The 19,262-nt window shown below is 41.2% G+C and overlaps 2 protein-coding genes across 2 annotated transcripts; both read left to right on the top strand.

Moving 5' to 3' along the window:
• Window positions 1–440: 440 nt before the first annotated feature.
• adprm (ADP-ribose/CDP-alcohol diphosphatase, manganese-dependent) lies at window positions 441–6,133 on the top strand. The gene is made up of 3 exons (XM_058061608.2): window positions 441–1,296; window positions 3,255–3,380; window positions 5,010–6,133. The coding sequence occupies exons 1-3, from the start codon at window positions 738–740 to the stop codon at window positions 5,300–5,302; spliced, it is 978 nt and encodes a 325-aa protein (XP_057917591.2). The 5' UTR covers window positions 441–737; the 3' UTR covers window positions 5,303–6,133.
• Window positions 6,134–6,505: 372 nt separating this feature from the next.
• map2k4b (mitogen-activated protein kinase kinase 4b) lies at window positions 6,506–16,675 on the top strand. The gene is made up of 12 exons (XM_058062208.2): window positions 6,506–6,738; window positions 7,573–7,608; window positions 8,693–8,795; window positions 10,250–10,424; window positions 10,625–10,744; window positions 10,858–10,977; window positions 11,053–11,104; window positions 12,730–12,857; window positions 12,934–13,011; window positions 13,093–13,241; window positions 13,349–13,394; window positions 14,387–16,675. Exons 1-12 carry the CDS (start codon window positions 6,627–6,629, stop codon window positions 14,498–14,500), a joined length of 1,233 nt encoding a protein of 410 aa, XP_057918191.1. The 5' UTR covers window positions 6,506–6,626; the 3' UTR covers window positions 14,501–16,675.
• The last annotated feature ends 2,587 nt before the right edge of the window (window positions 16,676–19,262 follow it).

Raw genomic sequence — 19,262 nt, forward strand, 5'->3', positions numbered from 1 at the left:
GCTTCACTAACTTCACTATCACAGGCTGCAATGTACAGGTTAAATGGTGGTCACGTGGACTTAATATGCGGAAGTAATAAATGACGCCGCACTTACCTGTTTAAGCGAGAAAAAAAAAGTGTGGGAAGCAGTATTTTTGTGGCCCTTTTATCCCTTAAACTGATATTAATGTTAAATGTTATGTTAGTTCAGCGTCAGTTGTCTTACCTGGCTTTTTTATCCATGCTATGCTAGTTGACCATTAAAGGGCGCCACGCAGCACTTGTGTAGCACTTCCGGTTGCACCAACGGAAGTCCAATATGGAAAAACCGTTCAATAGTTAAAACATTATTACTTATATTGTCGCGTACGTGTTCTACATAGAAAATTGTGGTTATGCCTACCTGAAAGTATTATATGGATTTAAATACTCCTAAAGTGTCCTTTGTAAATATTGTGTTAGCACAAGTTGAATTATTTTGAAGGTAAAAACCGGAAACAGCTGTAGACATTGTACGGTCTCTTGGCAATCATTGAGGACAAGTGACAGCTTTACAATGAAGCTGCCTGACGTATGACAGGTGAAGTTTAACAACCGGTGATTACTGTCGCGGGCCGCCATTATAACAAGAAGAGGAACCGCCATATCACCGTCCGCCATTAAAGCGAATCACAATAAGAAGCTCTCATCGTCCGTCGGCCATTAAAGCAAAGAAGAAGAGCCACATCCTCCGTCACATAAGCGAAGAAGCTGAGAATGGACGACTTCCGTGAGCAAGGGCCGTTGTTTACATTCGGGGTGATAGCTGACATCCAGTACGCTGACATCGACGACGGCTTGAATTTCACGCAGACAAGAAGGCGGTTCTACCGGAACAGCCTTCAACTGCTCAAAGAAGCCCGGGAGACTTGGTCTCAGTCGGCGACCCCCCCGAACTTCATTCTCCAGTTGGGAGACATCATTGACGGCTTTAACAAGGATCACGGCGCCTCTTCCGGGGCGCTAGATCGGGTCCTGGAAGAGTTCAGCCTCGACTCCATGGACGTGCATCATGTGTGGGGAAACCATGAGCTCTATAACTTTACAAGAAGCGAGTTGTTGAAGTCTCGGCTAAACAGCGCCGTTCTCGCCGACGGGAGGGCCGGCGGAGACATCTACGCCTACAGCTTTAGCCCCTTCCCCGGATTCACCTTTGTCGTATTGGACGCCTACGACGTCAGCTTGCTGGGCGTGGAGGAGGACAGTCTGCGGTACCAAAGTGCTTTCACTTTCATAAAACAACACAACAACAACGAGGACCTCAACTGCCCCCCGGGTAAACCACTTTTAGACACCAGAGAACAAAGTCTGGAAATCTTGAAAAAATCGGTTCAGGGAGACCTGAGATTTTGGGACCAAAAAATGATAAAAATCTTAGAATATTGAAAATGTGACAGTTTATGTGACTTCAGCATGGAAAACTACCCCAAGGAGTGAAGTTTGGTTAACCATTAAATCTCATGAGGGCTGCACGGTGTTAAAGTGGTTAGCGTGCAGACCTCACAGCTAAGACACCAGGGTTCAATTCCACCCTCTGCCATCTCTGTGTGGCGTTTGCATGTTCTCCCCGTGCATGCGTGGGTTTTCTCCGGGTACTCTGGTTTCCTCCCACATTCCAAAAACATGCTAGGTTAATTGGCCACTCCAAATTGTCCATAGGTATGAATGTGAGTGTGAATGGTTGTTTGTCTATATGTGCGCTGTGATTGGCTGGCCACCAGTCCAGGGTGTACCCCGCCTATTGCCCAAAGACAGCTGGGGTAGGCTCCAGCACCCCCCGCGACCCTCGTGACGATAAGCGGTAGAAAATGAACAAATGAATTTTTCTTTACCATTACCTATATCTGTTGGCGTACCCCATGGGAGTGTACTTGGTCCATTATCAAAGAAATCAGCACCGATCCATCCGCGGGCGTACTTTGTAACGATACCTCATTTTGCTTCATTTCAGTGTCGGAATGCCATTAGCGTACTTTTGGTACTCAGGAATTTGTTGTCAATCATGAATCAATAGTTGGTTTAATTGCTGGTAGATTTACTGGTAGTGTCTCTGTATCAATACGTCAGCTTTAATATGCTAATGGTAATGGTTTAATTTCATTTGAACATGCATCAGATTACAATTGAGTGCATCCCATAATCAGTTCACAGTTCCACATGTCCAAAAGGAGTAGGAAGAAGCAAAGCTTATTAAATCCTACCCCTCCATCTGGTACTTTTACAATCAGTTACATTTGTTCACTTCCTGCTTTCCTAATATAGTCTACAGATTTTTTATTTTTTATTATTATTTTTATATTTTATTATTTTATTGTATTTAATTGTATTTATTTATTTAAATTTATTTTATGCATTTTTATTATTTTAATTTTTTATTTTTTTAATTTTTGCCACGTACCGAAGTAGGAGGTGATATGAGCATCCAATGCCATAATGGGTACCATAGTAAGTGTCAATATAGTGATATATATAGCACATCATGACTGGTTCAAGACTCTTCATCCTTGTATTTAGCAAACATCAACTGCTTGTATTGTTTCTTGAATTGGCTCATCGTTGTGCATTGTTTGAGGTCCTTACTCAATCCATTCCATAGTTTGATTCCACATACTGAAATGCTATGGCTTTTTAACGTAGTCCTAGCATAGAAGTGTTTCAAATGTACTTCTTCCCTGAGATCATATTTCTCCTCTCTTGTAGAGAAGTATTGGATGACATTTTTAGCTAATTGGTTATTTTTAGCCTTATGCATTATTTTAGCTGTTTGAAGATGAACTACATCAGCAAGTTTTTGTGTATTTGTGATTTTAGAAATAAGGAGTTAGTATGTTCTCTGTAGGCGGCATTATGAATTATCCTTACTGACATTTTTTGCAGTACATTTAGCGAGTGAAGATTGCTTTTATAGTTATTAGCCCATATTTCCACACAATAAGTAAGATATGGTAGAACCAGAGAGCAATAAACTAGTCCACTAAACAGTCCAGTGTGAAATGCCGTGAAATGTCTTTTGCTGGTAGGGAATCAGGAACTCCGACCACTTCCGCCTGATGGTGGCGTTGTTTGGAATTGTAAACAAATGTATCTTTCCTTACACCTGAAGAAACACTTTGGTAGGCGGCATTATGAATTATCCTTACTACCCTTCTTTAGTTTATTTCACATATAATCCATTAGAACAGTTTGGTTACTCAGCAAAACAAATAATGGAGGCATTTTCTTTCCTTGTCTCAGTGGAATTTGACAGCCTGGAGCAGAGGTTCACAAAGTTCAACGGTGGCTTCAGCGTGACCCAGCTGGACTGGCTCAATCGTGTCCTGTCCTCGGCTGACAAGGAACAGGAGAAGGTGTCTATTGTCAGTAAGTAACACCTGTTTAAACGCGCCTCGTGTCCTTGTTTCACTCCGAACTCGCACGGCGTCGTAAAACGCATGAACAAGCGATAAAACACAACACGATATATATCGCCAGGATGACTAAGGAAGTTCAAAAATAGTCACATTTGAAACGATGGCATCGGTAGTCAATATTTACAGAACGATTCAATCCATTCCCGAAATAGTTCTCGATTAATTGGATAATCGATTAATCATCAAATCATCGATTAATTGTTGCAGCTCTACCGGACACTTCAAACCTCATCCATGTTCAGGCATTAACGTGTCTTTCACGAACATAAAGATGAAACTGGACCCTCACCTATCCATGGTAAGGTTGATAGTACTACATTATAATATTAATATATTACAGTATTACTAACACAACTTATGTTCATTGTGCAAATGAAAGATCACACGTTTTTATCAGCCACAAGAAAACAAGAGGATTAATTATTATTGGGCTGCACGGTGGTCGAGTGGTTAGTGCGCAAACTCGCAGCTAGGAGACCCGAGTTCAATTCCACCCTCGGCCACCTCTGTGTGGAGTTTGCATGTTCTCATGCTAGGTTAATTGGCGACTCCAAATTGTCCATAGGTATGAATGTGAGTGTGAATGGTTGTTTGTCTATATGTGCCCTGTGATTGGCTGGCCACCAGTCCAGGGTGTACCCCGCCTCTCTAGTCCAAAAACAGCTGGGATAGGCTCCAGCATACCTGCAACCCTAGTGAGGATAAGCGGTATAGAAAATGGATGGATTAAATGATTATCAGACCGGAATCTTTCCATGGTGTCCCAACTCTAAAAAGAAAGTACCCCCCCTCCCCCAGGTACTCCGGTTTCCTCCCACATTCCAAAAACATGCTAGGTTAATTGGCGACTGTATATTTTATCTTACACTTGGTTATACAATTTTTTTGTAGCACATAATCATTTCCAGGCTGCACAGCGGGCGAGTGGTTAGCGCGCAGACCTCACAGCTAGGAGACCAGGGTTCAATTCCACCCTCGGCCATCTCTGTGTGGAGTTTGCATGTTCTCCCCGTGCATGCGTGGGTTTTCTGTGGGTACTCCGGTTTCCTCCCACATTCCAAAAACATGCTAGGTTAATTAGCCACTCCAAATTGTCCATAGGTATGAATATGAGTGTGAATGGTTGTTTGCCTATATGTGCCCTGTGATTGGCTGGCCACCAGTCCAGGGTGTACCCCGCCTCTCACGCCCAGAAGACAGCTGGGATAGGCTCCAGCAAAATAGATCAACATTCAATGCATCACACATGAAGATACATCCGCCTGTAATTGTATCCAAGGCCAGCAGGTGGTGTCGTGTGCACATGAAGCTTCAAGAAATTGATCCATTCTCCAACCAGTTGACTGAAATGGTTCAAAGCCTCATGGGGCTTCATCTCGCAGGACAGGAAGTGCTCCCGGCTATGCGAGAGTACATATTTTTATTATTACTTTTGTCACTTTCGAGTTATTTCAGCGACCATTGTGTTTTTTTTTTCTTTCTGTCACAGACGGGTACCAACAATTTAATCCACGTCTGTATCTTCTTAAGGGGCCCGACTTCCAAAATCAGTTCAAAAATGTGTTTTCCCACTTTTCAGGTCACCTCCCAGTCCACCCGTGCTCCACAACCCCCATCTGCTTGGCCTGGAACTTTGAGGAGCTCCTGTCCATCATCCAGCGCCACAGCAGCGTCGTGTGCTTCATTGCGGGACACGACCACGACGGCGGGTACTACTGGGATGAAAGCACGGGGGTCCACCACTTGACACTGGAGGCGGTCATCGAGACCCCGCCTGGCAACAACGCCTTTGGCACCGTCTCCGTCTATGAGGACAGGATGGTTTTAAAAGGAACCGGGAGGGTTTCGGATATAGAACTTTTATTTCCTTAATTGCCGTTTGGTCACGAGGCTGACAACCAAAGATTAGAGGAAATGTTTACCAGTTGCCTTATGTGATATATTATATAAATAATGCTGCATAGCCCTCTTTTAAAGTATTTATGATACTCCACTTTAATCCCGCCTTAAGATGATATGGAATCATCCTCTGTAAATGTTTCTTTGTTGTGTCTCGCTGCTTGGGCGTCAGGTTTGATGACAAGAATGATGAATAATAGAAGAAATAGCTTTGTTAAACTTTGCACGTACATTATTATTCTGCACTGTCATGAAGGCGGACTTTAAGTCGAAAATGACACGAGCGTCGTGTCAAAGAAATACTGTATTAGGAAAAAATTGCACTTTCTAGTAAATCATGAATATCATGTATACCAGTTATACCCCTGCAATGTACTTTATTTTGTCAATAGCAGGTTTGTTTATATTATTTACTGTTTATGGGTAACACAATCTGCTCAGTTCACTGACATCGGAAATGTCTATCGTTGACTGTGAAATAAATATATTGGGATCAACAGTTGTTGCATTGGTGCTTGTGGACAATAAGGGATATGTTATATATAAAATATGGCTTTGAAGTCAAGGATGAGAGGCGATACATGCACATGTACTACATGTATATGTGCAGTACATGACATGCAAATCATAAAATATGTATATATTATAAAGAAATGTCCATATAAATATTCTCGCTAATTGTAATATTTGTACGCTATACTTTTTCATATTTTTATTTTTTTTAATTAAATACAAAAATATGCTTTCTACAAAAAGCTTCTTTTAATTACATTTTGTTTTATTTCTATTTATTTGTATTTTTTTATTTAGTTTTTATCGTTTTTAGTTAGGATTTATATTGATTTAGTTGGATTTTTAAATGTATTTAGCTGTAAAATGTAAAATGAGTGATGCAGTGCGGTTGTGCATCCCTACAAAGATCGTTAAATGTCAAGTAGTTGGCAGAATTTGCTTAATACTTCATTCATTCATTTTCTACCGCTTATAAGGAATACTTAATAAAACAACATTTCCAGCAATGTAATGCGGATATGCATGGCTATTTAAAAATATAATATATTTTTATGCGGTATGTTTCGCATTGTTCATTTTCTTTGGTAAAGACGTAAACGTTTCTATGTACATTTCGTTTGTCCGCCGGTACGTGAAGGCAGCGTCGTCTGCAACGCTGAAGTGGCGCAGTGTCCCGCCTTGTCCCGCCAGTGTCCCGTCTTGTCCCGTGTGGAGGCGGCGAGAAGCCCAAGTTCGAGTTATCTGCATTGCAGCCTGAGCGCTGCTGCCGGAAGTCAACACAACAATGGCGACTCCCAGTCCTGATAGCAACTCGTCCAGCTCCAGCAACAGCTTCAGCATCGTAGGATCCACGTCGCACCACCTCCACCAGCAGACACACAGCAGCAGTATGCAAGGTACGCCATGACGGCATTGAATCGCTTTTTACACCTCAACATTTGACTTTTAGGGAAAATGTAGCGTTGTAGAGCCCAGAAAGTAGGAAGTCGTGTAAATTCTATAGGTTGCATTGGACTGTTTAGTGAGAGCTTTCAAAATAAAATCCCAAATTCTGCATGTGCGGTTGTTCCCGACTTTAATAGCATGCCACTTCATACCTTCTTAGAGTTATTAATCAGCTTGTAACAAATATCAATGCCAAACTAATTTTGTTAACCAAAATCCGATCAAAGTATTGATACTGTAAGCGTAGGCTTTTATATTGAAGTGTGTATTTCACAGTTTCCGCTTGCGCAGTGTAGCTTCGTTTAGCTAGCTTGACATAGAAGCAACTCCAATGCTAGCAGGTTAGCAAAGATGCAAGTAGCCTCATCGTCAGGCCTGTATGTCACTGCGGAGATTAGCATTTTTCATCGTTTTGAGTTTTCATCATAATTCCCACAAGACTGACAAAATATGAAACGTTTAACGTGCCTATAATAACGAATATAGAACCAAACACACTGACGTGTCTCGTCCTGTTTGAAAGCAGCAGTGAACTAGCTAGGCCTGCATTTAAAGTCTGGAATAATAAAGTTATGCTAATTCCCTTGAAATGCTAATCAACTGCTTACAATTGAATCAGGGAATTTGTATATTGTTGCTTTTGTACATTCCATTATTTTTTGACTGAATTCCATTTCCAGTCTTGCATCACTATGATGAAGTATTCAGTATTCATGTGTCGTTTGCATTCTTGTTTTGTGTGGTACATGTGCTGTATGAAATGCTTTGCCATCTAACCCCTACAGATATCAACAGCTGCTGGAGGTGTCAAAATGAACCAGGTATTCCCGTTTATCTTACTGGGCTTTGCTGGTGGAAATTAGTATGTGTTTCATACACAAGGTCAGATATACCGTGCTAAACAAGCAAGGTACAATTTGAACCCAAATTTTGGTTGTTAACCACAGCATGCGCTAACCGAGGCGGTTGTTAACCAGGACACTATTGTATAGATACGTTCCATTGAGTTAAACCAGGGGTGTGCTAAGTGCAGCTTGTTTTTTATATCTTTCAAAATCCCAAAAATGCTAACAATGCCAACTTTTAACATGCTAACATGTACCTTGCGAAAATACTTTTAATGCTAACATGCTAACAATAAGCATCATAAAACCAAACATGAAAAAGTAACTTTTATTTATACCGCTTATCCTCACGAGGGTCGTGGGGGATGCTGGAGTCTATCCCAGCTGTCTTCGGGCGTGAGGTGGGGTACTCCGGTTTCTTCCCACATTCCAAAAACATGCTAAGTTAATTGGTGACTCCAAATTGTCCATAGGTATGAATGTGAGTGTGAATGGTTGTTTGTCTATATGTGCCCTGTGATTGGCTGGCCACCAGTCCAGGGTGTACCCCGCCTCTCGCCCGAAGACAGCTGGGATAGGCTCCAGCAACCCCCGCGACCCTTGTGAGGATAAGCGGTAGAAAATGAATGAATGAAGTTACTTTTTCATGTTAGGTTTTATGATGCTTATTGTTAGCATGCTAGCATTAAAAGTATTTTCGCACGGTACAATACTAGGTGTTAGCATGTTAAAAGTTGGCATTGTTAGCATTTTTGGGATTTTGAAAGATATAAACTTAAGTAGCATGTTAGGTTTTATGATGCTTATTGTTAGCATGTTAGCATTAAAAATATTTTCGCAAGGTACAATATTAAGTCTTAGCATGTTAAAAGTTAGCATTGTTAGCATTTTTGGGATTTTGAATGTTTTAGCATGTTAGGGTGCATGATTTTCCCAAAATTGCACGTTTCTACGTAATGGAGTTATTATTATGGTGAACATGGTATTATGTTGCATTGCCTCACACTTGTTCCTATGTTTTGCAATGCATGATGTGTAATGTGCATGTTTGTTCTGCCAGGTAAACGTAAAGCGTTGAAATTGAATTTCGCCAACCCCCCCGTGAAGCCAGCGCCTCGGCTCCCACTCAATCCAACGGCGCCCTCCTTCCAGAACCCTCACATGTGAGTAACAGCTGTCATGTTGGATTCATCCTTTTTTTGCACTTCTCCAAATGCAAAAGGAAGCAGCGGAGGAATGAGACAAAATTTAAACGATTCATTGCAAACAATCATTAAATGAAATGGGAGGTTTATCAGATGATCAGAAGTTCAAGACCTTAGCATGAAAAAAACTAAAACCGCCCTAAAATAAAAATAAAATGTTGAAAGAAGGAGTCCCCCCACATTATGTTGGTGTCCCGGTGCTCCAATCTGGCTCTTTACTAAGGCATGAAGACAACACAGACCAATGCCACCTTGTTTTAAATATTTTGATAATGGTTTAATTTCATTTGAACATGCATCAGATTACAATTGAATGCATCCCATAATCAGTTCACAGTTCCACATGTTCAAAAGGAGTAGGAAGAAGCAAAGCTTATTAAATCCTACCCCTCCATCTGGTACTTTTACAATCAGTAACTGTTACATTTGTTCACTCCCTGCTTTCCATAATACAGTTTAAGGTTTTTTTTTAAATATTTTTTTAATAATGTACCGAAGTATGAGGTGATATGAGCATCCAATGCCATAATGGGTACCATAGTAAGTGTCAATATAGTGATATATATAGCACATCATGACTGGTTCAAGACTCTTCATCCTTGTATTTAGCAAACATCAACTGCTTGTATTGTTTCTTGAATTGGCTCATCGTTGTGCATTGTTTGAGGTCCTTACTCAATCCATTCCATAGTTTGATTCCACATACTGAAATGCTATGGCTTTTTAACGTAGTTCTCTGTAGGCGGCATTATGAATTATCCTTACTGACCTTTTTTGCTGTCCATTTAGCAAGTGAAGATTGCTTTTATAGTTATTAGCCCATATTTCCACACAATAAGTAACATAAGGTAGAACCAGGGAGCGATAAATTAGTCCACTAAACAGTCCAGTGTGAAGGGAATCGGGAACTCCAACCACTTCCGCCTGATGGTGACGTCGTTTGGAATTGTAAACAAATATATCTTTCCCTTACACCCGAAGAAACACTTCCTGGGAGCCATTGCTAACAGCGTAAACACAGAGCTTGGGGGAGGGCCCATATAAGGAATGGTGTGACATCACAAACCATTCGGTTTTACAACGCCCTCTGAAACCGAGCGTTTTGAGCCATCTCAGATAACCTCGTTATCTGAAACTTTGCCATCATTTAACACCGGAATACAACCTTCTAACGACGTTTATAGGTTAGAAAAGCGAAAGAAGCACTTTAAGAACGAAAAACATCTTCAAAGGTCTTGTCTCCTTCAACACCACCTAAGCTCATTTTGACAGTCCTGAATCCTGATGGCTTCCAGCGTTTGAAGCGTTTGAACATGAACTATATCAGCAAGTTGAAGTATTTGTGATTTTTGTGATATTTGTGATTTTAAATATCTCACATTTTTTTATGTCGCACCATCACGATCGCCAAGAGAGCGACTGAGGACGCACAGCATCGAGTCGTCGGGGAAGCTTAAGATCTCGCCTGAGCAGCACTGCGACTTCACTGCGGAGGATTTGAGGGACCTCGGTGAGATCGGCCGTGGGGCGTACGGCTCGGTCAACAAGATGGTCCACAAACCCACAGGCCAGATCATGGCAGTCAAGGTGACTTCTTTACCTGGTGGATGCAATGTTGGAAATGAAGTAGAAGGTCACCTAGATAGCGATAAGGGACTTTTGAGGACCTGACGTTTCTTCTAGTTGTAGGTCACCAGGGTTGGAGAAATCATGTTTGAAAGTACCACAGGATGTCGGAGAACTAGATTCCACCTGATCATAAATGATTTACTCTTTCCCGCCTGTAGAGAATTCGTTCCACTGTGGATGAAAAGGAACAAAAGCAACTGCTGATGGATCTCGACGTGGTGATGCGGAGTAGCGATTGTCCGTACATCGTTCAGTTCTACGGGGCTCTCTTCCGAGAGGTATGTCCCACCTGAACTTTAACACATCTCATTAGGTTTTTCCAATGTCAACCAATGGTCGGAATTCTGTACACTTGATGTTGGATCCAACTATGACCTCTTTGTGTTTCCAGGGGGACTGTTGGATCTGTATGGAGCTTATGTCTACCTCTTTAGACAAATTTTATAAATATGTATATTGTGCATTAGATGATGTAATTCCAGAGGAAATATTAGGCAAAATAACGTTAGCGGTGAGTACACTTGATCTTTATTTCCTCCTCTTCAATGATCAGAACCAACCGTTGACTCGTGTTCTTTTTCACCAGACGGTCAAAGCACTGAACCACTTAAAAGAAAACTTGAAAATCATCCACAGAGGTGAGTTTAAACGTCATTGGTCAACTGTGAGGCTGACAATTTGATAAACCGTTCATATATTCATAGTTTAGTTTAGCGCCATATGATATTAAATATTATTAGAGCTCTTTAGATGTGAAATAACACCCCTATAGTCAAATGTACAATCCGATATAATCACAGAAAATAAGACTTGGACTCATGTGTGTTGCAATAAATGTGTTCCAGACATATGGACAGGAAGTGGCGATGTAGGGGTTTCAGAGTTGAGTTTTTGTTGTTGTTGTTGTTGTTGTTTGAGCCCCGCCTCTAAAGCCTTACCAGTCCTGAAAACTCGCCAAAGTTTTCAGTTCGGAAGGAAATTGGATTGAATTTCAGTGGTCTCTGTTAGGTTCATTGGCCAGTGATTGGTGATTGTCTGTCTCGATGTGCCCCCTGGGTTGGATTTTCCGCTATGGAATCTCGATGTTCCGGCCGTTGTTAGATTAATTGGCGACTGATTGTTGATTGTCTGTCTCGATGTGCCCCCTGGGTTGGATTTTCCGCTCGGGAATCCCGATGTTTCGGCCACTGTTAGGTTCATTGCCGAGTGATTGGTGATTGTCTGTCTCGATGTGCCCCCTGGGTTGGATTTTCCGCTCGGGAATCCCGATGTTCCGGCCATTGTTAGATTCATTGGCGACTGATTGGTGATTGTCTGTCTCGATGTGCCCCCTGGGTTGGATTGTCCGCTTGGGAATCCCGATGTTCCGGCCACTGTTAGGTTCTTTGGCGAGTGATTGGTGATTGTCTGTCTCGATGTGCCCTCTGGGTTGGATTTTCCGTTCGGGAATCCTGATGTTCCAGCCGTTGTTAGATTAATTGGCGACTGATTGTTGATTGTCTGTCTCGATGTGCCCCCTGGGTTGGATTTTCCGCTCGGGAATCCCGATGTTCCGGCCACTGTTAGGTTCATTGGTGATTGTCTGTCTCGATGTGCCCCCTGGGTTGGATTTTCCGCTCGGGAATCCCGATGTTCCGGCCACTGTTAGGTTCATTGGCGAGTGATTGGTGATTCTGTCTCGATGTGCCCCCTGGGTTGGATTTTCCGCTCGGGAATCCCGATGTTCCGGCCACTGTTAGGTTCATTGGTGAGTGATTGGTGATTGTCTGTCTCGATGTGCCCTCTGGGTTGGATTTTCCGCTCGGGAATCCCGATGTTCCAGCCACTGTTAGGTTCATTGGCGACTGATTGGTGATTGTCTGTCTCGATGTGCCCCCTGGGTTGGATTTTCCGCTCGGGAATCCCGATGTTCCGGCCACTGTTAGGTTAATTGGCGAGTGATTGGTGATTGTCTGTCTCGATGTGCCCCCTGGGTTGGATTTTCCGCTCGGGAATCCCGATGTTCCGGCCACTGTTAGGTTCATTGGCGAGTGATTTGTGATTGTCTGTCTCGATGTGCCCCCTGGGTTGGATTTTCCGCTCGGGAATCCCGATGTTCCGGCCATTGTTAGATTCATTGGCGACTGATTGGTGATTGTCTGTCTCGATGTGCCCCCTGGGTTGGATTGTCCACTCGGGAATCCCGATGTTCCGGCCACTGTTAGGATTGTCTTTCTTGATGTGCCCTGCCATTGGGGGTCTGAACTTCCCTTTCCCGTCCCAGACATCAAACCTTCCAACATTCTTATGGACCGAAAGGGTAACATCAAGTTGTGTGATTTTGGGATCAGCGGCCAGCTTGTGGACTCCATAGCCAAGACCAGAGATGCCGGGTGCAGACCCTACATGGCAGTAAGTCCAGTCATGAAAATCAAATATCCATTCTAGGTCCAATCCCCCATTTAAAGCAACATCTTGTCTCTTTCAGCCTGAAAGGATAGACCCCAGTGCCTCTAGACAAGGTTATGATGTCCGATCTGATGTGTGGAGCCTGGGAATCACCGTGGTAGGAATCTTATCTTTTTTATACCACACAGTGCTGCTGCTACGGTGTGTAGCAGCCGTCTGGTTTGTGCTGTGCTTCCAGTACGAGCTGGCCACCGGAAGGTTCCCGTACCCCAAGTGGAACAGCGTTTTCGATCAGCTGACACAAGTGGTGAAAGGAGAACCTCCTCAGCTCAGCAACTCCGAGGAGAGGCAGTTCTCCCCCAAGTTCATCAATTTTGTTAACTTCTGGTAAGCGGCATGGTATGGGGGTGGGGTTGGGAGGGGGTAGGGTTTATGATTGGCATCTCCTTGCTTTCCATTCCAAACAATTTTAATCTTCCACTGTTCTCTCCCAGCCTTACAAAGGATGAATCCAAAAGGCCAAAGTACAAAGAGCTGCTGGTAAGTTCTTGACTAATGTTTCTCCAAATGTCATGAATCTTTACTTCTGTTTCGAGCCTTCAGTCATGAGGGATGCCCCGCCCTCCCACCCCCTGCAACCCCCCCACATAACCAGTTGCCCACAAAACCACAAAATGACAGATTCTGCATGTGAAAAGGTTTTCTTACTATGTGTATAAATAATACTACATTCTGATGAGTATTCAGACAGTATGAACACCTGAGACTAAATCACATTCAATCCAACATTTGGATAAAATGGGACTTTTTAATCACCACAAAATGACAGATTCTGCGTGTGAAAAGGTTTTCTTACTATGTGTATAAATAATACTACTTTCCGATGAGTATTCAGACAATATGAACTCCTGAGACTGAATCACATTAAATCCAGCATTTGGATAAAATGGGACTTTTTAATAACCACAAAATGACAGATTCTGCGTGTGAAAAGGTTTTCATACTACGTGTATAAAAAAATACTACATTCTGATGAGTATTCAGACAGTATGAACATCTGGGACTAAATCACATTCAATCCAACATTTGGATGAAATGGGACTTTTTAACAACCATAAAATGACAGATTCTGCGTGTGAAAAGGTTTTCTTACTCTGTGTATAAATAATACTTCATTTGATGAGTATTCAGACAGTATGAACACCTGGGACTAAATCACATTCAATCCAACATTTGGATGAAATGGGACTTTTTAACAACCATAAAATGACAGATTCTGCGTGTGAAAAGGTTTTCTTACTCTGTGTATAAATAATACTTCATTTGATGAGTATTCAGACAGTATGAACACCTGGGACTAAATCACATTCAATCCAATATTTGGATAAAATGGGACTTTTTAATCACCACAAAATGACAGATTCTGCGTGTGAAAAGGTTTTCTTACTATGTGTATAAATAATACTACATTCTGAAGAATATGGAATACTGCACAGGCTAAAGTGCTATCTTCTTCCTCTGGTCTCCCACAGAAACATCCCTTCATTCTCATGTACGAGGAGCGCTTTGTGGATGTCGCCAGTTACGTCTGCCGCATCCTGGATCAGATCCCCGCCTCGCCTATCTCGCCCATGTACGTGGACTGAGGGAGTTTGGGGGGTGCGGCGGGCGGGGACGCCCCGGCACCCCGTTTTTTCCTGCTTGCCGGTCGGAGAACAGAGAGGAACACGGAAAAGGGGGGGGGGGGTGCAGTGAGGTAAATATCGCTACGCCAACCCTTCCACCACACATCACCTGGTTGAACATCACTTACTGAATCCAAAGCAAAATGAAAAGGTAGGGCAATGGTGCTCGAGGAGAAAAACACCTTCTGGATTGTGCGTTGTGGACTTTTATGTACGTGTGTATTTGCGTGTTCACTGCTGAATTGTTGACGTATGCAGACCCACTAAACACACACATACGGTCATTTGTATACAAAATGTGTTTGTCAGGGGAAAGAATAGTGTGGCTTTGTCCGTTACCCCCCCCCCCTTCAATATATAATCTGTGACACAATATGAAATACTCTCACTCAATGCTCACACCAGTTTGCACCTTTCCTGTAATGTCATCGTATGTACGTCACCAGGATATTGCTAGCACTTTTCTCCTACTTAGACTCTTAAAAGTCTAATTTTCATTTTGGGAATGATGGCGACATATTTGTTTCTAGGGGAACTGCACTTTTTGGGGAATTTTGCCTATCATTCCCAATGCTTATGTGATATATAACATCAGAAAATGAGTTAATATGAGCTAGCTAACAGTAACAGGAAGTTACTTTGTTTTTTATATCTTTCAAAATCCCCAAAATGCTAACAATGCCAACTTTTAACATGCTAACACCTAGTATTGTACCTTGCGAAAATACTTTTAATGCTAACATGCTAACAATAAGCATCATAAAACCTAACATGAAAAAGTAACTTTATTTATACCGCTTATCCTCACGAGGGTCTTGGGGGGGTGCTGGAACCTATCCCAGCTGTCTTCGGGTGAGAGGCGGGGTACACCCTGGACTGGTGGCCAGCCAATCACAGGGCACATACGTATAGACAAACAACCATTCACACTCACATTCATACCTATGGACAATTTGGAGTGGCCAATTAATTAACCTAGCATGTTTTTGGAATGTCGGAGAAAACCCACGCATGCACAGGGAGAACATGCAAACGCCACACAGAGATGGTCGAGGGTGGAATTGAACCTTGGTCTCCTAGCTGCTAGCTCACATTAACTGGCCATCTAGAATGCACAGAAACGAGAAAGAAAAAATGTCTTCATGTTTCACATAAGGATTGGGAATGATGGGCAAAATTCCCAAAAAAGTGCAGTTCCCCTTCTTCTACTACTACTGCTGCTTTATCGGGGCGGATTTTAAGGCCCCCGGTTTTCAGTATGCTGCCCTCGGTGGTGAGCCAAAGAAAAAGCTTTGGTGGGTTAGATGTGGTTTAGAGCATTGATTCTCAACTAGCGGGGCGTGGGCCAAAAATACCCGGCCTTGATTTGTGTTCTGTCTTATGTGCGAGGTGACACACAGCTGCAGATATCTGCTGGAGAATGTGCAGTCTCTCAATGCAAACGATGACAATACAGGAGGATCACAGACCGGCCCACTGAGGATGTACTGTAGATGTTTTGTACATAAGTGCATCAAACCTGCCGGTCTGGGCGGGTTCTTCGGGTTCTTGAGGCTTATTGACGGCCTTATGAGCAGCCTGTCCTAGCACTGTACAGTTTGACTTCTCATCCACACTGATCACACATCCGCCATGCTGCATTATAAAAGCAAATAAGTGTCATGATGTATATTTGGAAAATATTATCACGCTAAGGCCCACCGAACAGATGTTGCTACAAGCATGTCCAGCTTGCACTGATGATCGAACGATCATGAAACCAACACGCTAGAATCCCCTAACTGCGGGGGTCGCTGCGACGGATGACCGTTGACATGGATTCTGTTAACCCATAAGAACCCAGACCGGTTTTGTGTGTTTCACGCTCGTGTTGGGTTCTTATGGGTCATCGGAGGAATTCTATCACGACTGATCTGCATGTCTTCACTTGTACAGTAACGCAAACCTAGGGGGAAAAAATACACGTTTGTTCTGAACCCATGGAATATATTTTCTACCTCGCATCGGCAGGGGTACAACATGTTGTATAAATTGCAATCCACTAGAATGTTCATATTAAAGACATAAATAATGAGGGGCAAATAATTCAATTGTATGTCTATCAAGGATTACAAATAAAATTCCTTTGGAAAAATATTTGCTTTGTATTGTTTTCATTTGCGCTTCTGTCAAAAATATATATACGGTACCGTGGTGTGGGAAAGACCCTTCCGGATTTATTTTTTGAATGATTGTCACACATTCCTAGGGAAGCTCGTTTCCGCCGCTGAAAAAAAATATCCCAATGGTAAATTGAAATGATGAGATAAAAAGTCAAAATTATGAGCCAGAAAGCCGAAATTATGAAAGAAGTCAAAATTATGATAAAAATCGAAATAATGAGATAAAGTTGAAATGATGAGATAGAAAGTCATGAGATAAAAAGTCAAAATTCTGAAATAGAAAATCGAAATTATGAAATAAAATGTCAAAATTATGATAAAAAGCCGAAATGAGATAACGTTGAAATTATGAGATAGAAAGTCAAAATTCTGTGATAGAAAATCGAAATTATAAGAGTCAAAATTATGATAAAAAGCCGAAATAATGACAAAGTTGAAATTATGAGATGGAAAGTCATAATAATGAGATAAAAAGTCAAAATTCTGAAATAGAAAGTCGAAATTATGAAATAAAAAGCTGAAATAATTAGATAAAGTTGAAATTATGAGATAGAAAGTCATAATAATGAGATAAAAAGTAAAAATTCTGAGATAAGAAATCAAAGTTATGAGAGTCAATTATGATAAAAAGAAATAATGAGAAAGTTGAAATTATGAGATAGAAAGTCATAATGAGATAGAAAGTCAAAATTCTGAAATAGAAAATCGAAATTATGAAATAAAATGTCAAAATTATGATAAAAAGCCGAAATGAGATAACGTTGAAATTATGAGATAGAAAGTCAAAATTCTGTGATAGAAAATCGAAATTATAAGAGTCAAAATTATGATAAAAAGCCGAAATAATGAGAAAGTTGAAATTATGAGATGGAAAGCCAAAATTATGAGATAGAAAATCGAAATTATGAGATAGAAAATCGAAATTATGAGAGTCAAAATTATGATAAAAAGCCGAAATAATGAGAAAGTTGAAATTATGAGATAGAAAGTCATAATAATGAGATAAAAAGTCAAAATTCTGAGATAGGAAATCAAAATGATGAGTCAAAATTATGATAAAAAGCCGAAATAATGAGAAAGTTGAAATTATGAGATAGAAAGTCAAAATTCTGAAATAGAAAGTCGAAATTATGAACTACCAAGTCAAAATTATGATAAAAAGTCGATATAATGAGATAAAGTTGAAATTATGAGATAGAAAGTCATGAGATAAAAAGTCAAAATTATGAGATAGAAAATCAAAATGATGAGTCAAAATTATGATTAAAAGCCAAAATAATGAGATTAAGTTGAAATTATGAGATAGAAAGTCATAATAATGAGATAAAAAGTCAAAATTCTGAGATAGAAAATCAAAATTATGAGAGTCAAAATTATGATAAAAAGTCAAAATAACGAGAAAGTTATAGATAGAAAGTCAAAATGAGATAAAAAGTGGAAATAATGAGATCGACTATCTCAAAATTTCATCTTTTTACCTCGTAATTTTAACTTTCTTATCTCGTAATTTTGATTTACGATTGGTATAATAGAAAACGGGCTTCTATACATTCCAGATCAAACTTATGTAAATATTAGTCCATAACACAACTCAACACAAAATGCAGCTTTTCAAAGAAACTTCTTATTAACTTTAGGGGTCAGTCACTTTTCCCACACAGGGCCAGATAGCTTTCATTGAAAAACTGATGACTCGATGCGTTTGTGAGTATCGGTAAAATCCGATGCAAGCGCCGTTTTATTAATGTTCAACTTCACCCCATATTGTGTTCCCAGGTGCCGTGAATGCACCATCATTATTTGGTGTTTAATATTGAATACGGACGGAAGCCGTGAGGCACATACAACTACTAGTAAAACAGCATGGACGTTCGTAGCAAGCAGCAGCGAGGAAATTTCTATATTTAACCCCCCCGCAATGTTTAAATGGTATGTTTGGAAACACTACGGATTCTCAGAGAATGGCGGGAAGCTCGACAAAACTTCCGCCATTTGCAAAGAATGCAGTGTTAAGAAACATGCGACAAAAATGCGACCCCCCCCCCACTTAAAAAGGGGACACCACAACACGGAGTCTACGCCCCCCCCCCCCCCCTCCAACAACACGGACAAGTCTACCCCCCCCCCCCGTCTACTTCCTGGTCGGACACCGGGGAAGAACCAAGCAAATCAGGTCAGTGGATCTTCAGCTGCTTTCTAAAATGTCCGTCCCTGCAACAAGTGTCCCCCCCCCCTCCAGGTGACATTAGAACACCCTAGCAGTTGTCTTCTTCCTGAATTTTTCAAAAATGTAAAAAAGGTAGAAGTTGTTTTCTACTCCTCACTACTGTATTAGCCTAGCTTGCTAGCTCATTCATATCAGCAGACAGGAATATAAACAAACATTAACTCCACAGTTGAAAGTGTCACTTTAACTTTAATTTTATACAGCGGTAATTATTGTTTAATTGTTTTACTCCACCACTGAACCACTGTTATTGGAATTGCATAGCTGATGTGAAAGTGGGAGGAAAGTGGTTGCTGTTTTAAGATGGCAAAAATAATGAAATAATGATAAAGAA

This window comes from Doryrhamphus excisus, linkage group LG2 (assembly GCF_037039965.1).
Source record: "Doryrhamphus excisus strain RoL-2023G ecotype Guam linkage group LG2, RoL_Dexc_Guam_v1.1, whole genome shotgun sequence".
Classification (NCBI taxonomy): domain Eukaryota; kingdom Metazoa; phylum Chordata; class Actinopteri; order Syngnathiformes; family Syngnathidae; genus Doryrhamphus; species Doryrhamphus excisus.

Bases quoted from the DNA above. Each gene is read 5' to 3' on its own strand.
- map2k4b (XM_058062208.2), top strand. From the start codon at position 6,627: ATGGCGACTCCCAGTCCTGATAGCAACTCGTCCAGCTCCAGCAACAGC. The intron at 12,858-12,933 runs GTAAGTCCAGTC...TGTCTCTTTCAG, and splicing joins GGTGCAGACCCTACATGGCA to CCTGAAAGGATAGACCCCAG. The intron at 13,012-13,092 runs GTAGGAATCTTA...CTGTGCTTCCAG, and splicing joins GGAGCCTGGGAATCACCGTG to TACGAGCTGGCCACCGGAAG.
- adprm (XM_058061608.2), top strand. From the start codon at position 738: ATGGACGACTTCCGTGAGCAAGGGCCGTTGTTTACATTCGGGGTGATA. The intron at 1,297-3,254 runs GTAAACCACTTT...TCCTTGTCTCAG, and splicing joins GGACCTCAACTGCCCCCCGG to TGGAATTTGACAGCCTGGAG. The intron at 3,381-5,009 runs GTAAGTAACACC...CCCACTTTTCAG, and splicing joins GGAGAAGGTGTCTATTGTCA to GTCACCTCCCAGTCCACCCG.